The sequence below is a fragment of the Cygnus atratus genome, chromosome 8 (assembly GCF_013377495.2).
Source record: "Cygnus atratus isolate AKBS03 ecotype Queensland, Australia chromosome 8, CAtr_DNAZoo_HiC_assembly, whole genome shotgun sequence".
NCBI classification, from domain to species: domain Eukaryota; kingdom Metazoa; phylum Chordata; class Aves; order Anseriformes; family Anatidae; genus Cygnus; species Cygnus atratus.
Genome location: NC_066369.1, coordinates 3,484,848 through 3,491,005, shown reverse-complemented (window position 1 = coordinate 3,491,005; position 6,158 = coordinate 3,484,848). Strand labels below are relative to the sequence as shown.

The 6,158-nt window shown below is 36.2% G+C and overlaps 1 protein-coding gene across 1 annotated transcript in view; it reads right to left on the bottom strand.

The window, feature by feature from the left end:
- Window positions 1–715: 715 nt before the first annotated feature.
- The window catches only part of SLC30A7 (solute carrier family 30 member 7), a 29,951-nt gene continuing 24,508 nt past the window's right edge, over window positions 716–6,158 (bottom strand). The window contains exons 10-11 of the mRNA XM_035537236.2: window positions 5,933–6,082; window positions 716–4,634 (exon numbers count right to left, since the gene is read on the bottom strand). Of these exons, the coding sequence (XP_035393129.1) occupies window positions 4,587–4,634; window positions 5,933–6,082 (198 nt within the window). The 3' untranslated portion in view covers window positions 716–4,586. The remainder of the gene's footprint in view (window positions 4,635–5,932; window positions 6,083–6,158) is intronic.

Here is a 6,158-nt window from a genome sequence, read left to right as displayed (position 1 = left end):
CTTTTTCTGTAAAAACAATCAATCAAGTCTATTACAACAATGCATGCAAAGCATTTTAGATGTTTAGATTTTGCTTTTCAACTATCTAGAAACTTAGCAGTTTTCTCATCAATAGAAATGATAGCATGCATAACCCTATTAGGTCTGTATTCATCTTTACACTTGGAAGAATGAATACAGATGAGAATGTTCTTTCTGTCTAAACGAAGAAAGCAGGAACTCACCTGCAGGACAGCTGGTGAAACAGGGAGAGGCTGCACAGAATTTACTTTGGAATGCTGCAAATTGAAATAGATCTGGATTTCTCCATACATTAATGCTAGCACTGAAGTGCTGGATTCAAACTGCAACAACCACAGCTGAGTTCATGTCAGTTCTCAGAAAACAGACTGCAAGAATCCTCTTCAGCGTCAGCTATTGGTGGTTACTATTTCAACTAGTCATACATACTGTGAGAAGACAACAAAGCAGACCTGTATGCAATTTTTTTTTTAAACTGAAGATTTATTGGAAAGAAATTTGATCCCATATCTTCTCAGCAATATAGGACATTTAACATTTTATATAGACTGTATTCAAGTAGAAAAGATTACATTAAAAATTTCTAATATTGCACTTGGGACAAGTCATGGCTAAGCTACTACATTAGCATTCCAGAACAAAATCATATACAGTCTTCAGAATCTCAGTGAGCTGCCTTGTGTTATTATTAAGATTTCTTTACTTTTTTTTTTTTTTTGGTATTGTACGATTCAATTTAAGCTCACTGCTAAGAATAATTATTGTAATTGAAAGTTAAAGGCAAGCAATATGGTGTATGCAAGCAGTATGTTTTATACTACCAGGAATGATTTTGGCAATTTCTTCATTCACATTATTTCACACTTCAGCAAAAATACTGAAGCGATTCATTTAACTGTTGTACAAGATCCTAGCATACGCATGAACAACTTTAATGCACAAGGGGAATGAATATACACAACTCCTTTTACACATGATTTCTGCCAAATTACCACATAGGCAGGAACCTTTTGTGGCTCACTGAAACAGACAAGTAGATTAGCCACTATCTGCACATATTGAAGCATGTAGTCTTCACATGCCTGAGACGAGTACCATAACTGGTACCTTTTCACATTATAGAAGTCTCTGGCCAATGAAGTCCCAGCATAGATAGTCACTACAACAAAGCCTGAATGGGAGAGAAATCCAAAAGAGAATCCCAAGAAGTCAGGGATAGTAATTTTGGTAGAAGTGTAAAGGATGAATTAACTACTGAATCAGGATAAGGGATCTGAGAAATGAGTTATTAAAAAAAAAAATAATCCCCTTTACTTACTTTTGTAAACGCATGCAGAAGGTATGGGATAGTCAAGAATCAGCAAGTGGCAGTCTGTGCCGGCTGCTGGGGAAAGCAGGACAGGGCTAACTAGTAACTAAAGCTGTTCTGATCTGACATTTAAATGATTGTTAAGATCTGTTACATGAGTATTGATTAAGGTTTGAATCTTATAGAAGCATCAAGGTTTTAGCAACTGAAGTTTGGACTTGGAATGGGACAAAAACCATGAACTCCACAATTTCATTGCCGTTAAGTATTTAAAGGATGGAAAATTGCAGTTCAGGAGCAGCTTCTCTCACCTTCTATCTTGTTTATATTCCCAAAATAGGTTCACTGACCAACATTTAGAAATAACCTTTCCTTCCTCTACCTTTAAACCAAGTTTCACTACATTTAAAAAAAAGAAAAAGAATGTTTAATGACAAAGGTCTATTCTATTAGTAGCAGCAGTTTCAATTTCTATGTAAAAATAGCGTCACCAACTCCTACTAATGATGAGAAACTACAGAAACATCAAGTCATCCTTAATAATGAAGAAGGTGCTATTTTGATTAGAAGTCTCAGACTTGTACATATGCTTCCAACGGTAAGTCCTCGTAAGCAAAAAAAACGTCAAAAATGACTAAAATCAATATTGTGTAATTTTTAACCAGCTTATAGGCTTTTGCACTCAATTTCCTATATTGAAAAATTTTGTAGCCATATGTCTTAGAAAAACCCACCCAACTGCCATTTGGGCAGATTCTCAGTTGGAAACGAGTTGTAGCTGTTGTCTTTTCATTAAGACAACTAAAATAGTGGCCAAACCCAACAACTTGGGCAGCGATACAGTATTTCGGAAATACTCAGTCCCAAAAATATGCTCTATAAAAATGTTTTAAACAAAATTCTGCTCTTGGATCATGGCAATTATAATGAATTTGGATGGTGCTTGCCTTTAAAATGATTTTAGTTGATACCCTCTAGCCTCAGATAGTAACTAACTACAACATCAAGAAATTATGCCATCAACCAAACAGCAGCAGTCTATAGGCAACACCACAAAAAATGAGGTCTCTCAGACCTATGATCACAACCGTCTTTTAGTTACCTGTTTTGTGGCCGTATAGGCAAGTGATATATTAAACCAAAATACTCAAATTTGCTCAACAGATTATTGCACACTACCCTGCCACGTATAACTTTCAGCTGCCATCTTCCACCAGGACCTCCATGCTTGGCAGAGCATCTCCAAGGTGAATGGGGAACAAGCCTGACTGAGGTGCCAGGCAGGAGGCCAGAGGAGATGGATGTGGAACGGTGCTGCTGGCTGAATGGGCAACTGCACCTGCATCCCCAGAACTGAATACGATTGGAAACTAGCAATATGGATAAAGAAGGATCTGGAGACTGGGAGGGACTAAGAAATAGTATATGGCTTTTACTGCTCTTTTTCTTTACACTCAACATTGAGTTGCAAGTACAGAAGTACAACCCCAAGCTTTCTACAAAATCAATGTTAATGTTTCTGTATTTCAGCAGAATTCAGGTACCAACCATCAATTTGGCAAGTAACACTGTTATCACGTAAATAGTACCTGAATTTTGATCTCTTTAAGAGCAACAGAATGAGTGCAAGAAACTTCATCTCTATTGTGAATTCAGAAACAGTGGCAAGCAAACCATTTACACAAATGAACCTTCATTACTTTCCCCAGTGCCTAGCACATGCTACAAAGCCAGTGCTATCGGCTTCAGAGGGCCCTGATTTCAGTATTACTCCGTATCAGGTGCCAGAAAAAATACGTAAAATCCATACCAGTCAGTAGTGGCTATGATTTATCAGACAAATATCTGTCTTCTTACTCCACAACGTTCTGTTTGTAAAATGTCCTCTTATAAAATCTTCCATTACTAAGTTAACTACTACAGTGTAGTGGAATTACCATCTGTAATACCAAGAATAGCAGATTGTCATTGAAAAAAACATTCAGATCTGAGAGCGTAAAATGATTATAAATGCTACAAAATGTGACCACTAACATTTCTGGAAATGACAGTTTACTGCATTGAGAATTTTTTTTTCCCAAATGAAAAACATACAAGGCTACAGTGAGATAGTTAAAAACATCTGACTTGTCAATCTGGAAAAGCATAATCCTAAATAGCACGAACAGTGGTCTTTATTTCCATTTCAGGTGTAACAACCAGGTTGTTCAGGTGTAACACATTTTTAGTATTTGGAAAGGCAAAAGTTATCTCACCACTCACTTTAATAAAAATTACTACAAGCTATTAAAATTAAGTAAATTTAGACGTTCACAAACTTAGGCATTTATTTTTTTTGCCCCATAATTTGGAAAATAAAAAGCTTCCTGCATGGCTTCCATCACCATCATCTTCCCTCAGCTGCCTGTTCTTTTAGTGACTATGAACATGCGTAGCATTATGTAACATCTCATTACTCTCAACAATATGAAGAGACTAAGACTTGGAATTTAATCTAAATCTTGACTAAAATAATTTCCACAAGAAATGTGCAACAAAATATCCAGCTTGTTTGGTAAGAAAGTCTCTTCACAAGGGCTTTGTCTTTTACCTTTAGAATTTTTTCCTGTTTGTTAAGATGCAAGAATAAGGGAATTCTAACATGTACAGTTATGTAAGTACACTAAAGCGCCACACACATCACTAGTAAATAATCAGACTGCATACAAGATATATTTGTAAAAGTAATAAAACCCTTTGATGCTTCATGTTTATGCTGGCAAATACCTCTCCTGATATAAAAGGCACTTTGAAAACCCAATATGGTTTGGTTCATTAAGTTTGCAAAGTACAAACAATTGTACAAACATACAATTATATTGAAGCATGTCAGCCATTGTGACATTACGTACAAAACAAGTTTCCAATTTTTGATAACACTGGTTTTATGGGAATGAGCAGTGGTTTCAGCAGCTTTTCTGAAGACATTGCAGGGTTTCCAGTACCACCATTTTAGTTTCATATTGGAACAAATGTAGTAAGTAAAAAACCATCAAAAACTTACAAGTTTAGGGGCCACAAAAAGACAAGACCCAAAGTCCATAACATTCATTCAGTATTTACTCCTTAGAAATCAACTCCATCCATAGCCCAAAGACAGAAATCTATTCAGTCAATTCCAGACCAGTTGTGGAGGCAGGCTCTGTCTTGATAAGTATGTTGTTTTATACCATTACAGTACAGAAAACTTTGGTCCAACAGCAGTTTCAGAAACTCACTACATGGCTGCAACATCAATCTGTACATAAAGCTGTCTTACTCCTGCCTATGGAAAAGAGAAGGAGAGATTAAAAACCACAAAACTGTAACGCCAAGGTAATTTGAACAATGGTCCCAAACAAGAGTCCGCACCAGTAAGCTGTCCTACAAAAAAGCCTCAGTATCTTCATTTTCTATAATGCATTCTATAATATATTCAGCAAATCGTTTACTGAGATACCTGGTATTTTGAAACCTACAAACTTTTAGGGAGTACTGTATGAAACACGTGGTTCTTCATACAGTCAAGAAACGGACATACGTAGGCATATTAACACTAGTATTGCCAGATTACCTTTTCTGATTCATCCTAAATACCTGTCACATTTGATAATGCCCAAATTTTCTCTTGTACGAGTGTAACAGCCTGAAAAGTAAGCTGCTTGAAGAGCTTTCAGATTAAAATGGAGTGAAGTGTAAGAGCATAGCATGGGATTTGTGGTTTGAACGAGCTCTACACTAAGATTCTAGCAAGAAGCAACAATGGCTACAATGAATTGACACACTAAAACAACTTTTGGTAGAGGTATGCAAATTGCACCAAAGTATTCATCTCCTCAAAAATTCTATTAAACTAGGCTTAGATGGATTTGCTTACTTTATCAGCATTCAATATAAAACAATGTAAAAAATTCATTTAGTCATTTATTTAACGTCAGTGTCAGGCCAGCATTGTGATGGCCACTGGTTATGCAAGGTGATCTTGAAACACCAGGCTGAACACTGGGAAAGATTAGACTGTCTTCAACCATCCTCAACTTCCTTTCAGATGGCTGGTTTTGCCACTCATCTGGACAATTATATCAAGATTGATAAGGGTGAATATTACCAAGGAGAAAAATCTACTTTCTCGAACTGTTCCTCCATTTATTTCCATAGGTCAGGTAAGAACACTAGACCTTGTTCTCCCAATTCCCCTGCCAGACACATGGTTCTGAAACTGCAAAGCTACAAACAGTGGAAGAGTGAATGACTCACTTGGAAAACGCAATCCTTTAGAGACTTAAGATGTAAAATTAGTTTCAAATATACATAATAGAATGTTCTGCATTAACTTGATCACCTCAGAAAACAACTGTTATTTCCATTAAGTGACATTAAAAATTAACGCAGAGAGGTACAGCAATTCTACTTATGCTAGGCAGTATTTTGAAATTCTACACAGCTGGAGCAGAGCAGCTTTTCAACAGTTATATTGATACCAAAACCAGAAACATTTAATTTTTCTTAATATGAATTACAATGTCACATCATGTGACAGGTAGTTTGTATTGGATGTGTGATTTTTACTTATGAGGGACATACCTGAGTAAAAATATTGTGAGTCTGGCTTAGAATCCACCTTCCATCAGCATCAGGAGCTACCAGTAATTTCAAAGTCCCTATGTAAACATCAGTACAGAGGGTCCAGAAGTGTGGATCATGTAAACTGTAAACTCCTTGCAACTGCTGCACCTAAAAATAAAAGCAAAAGCAACCTTTTTTTCTGAATTTTTAACAGAAAAAAAAAATTGAAGGCAATATGACTTTT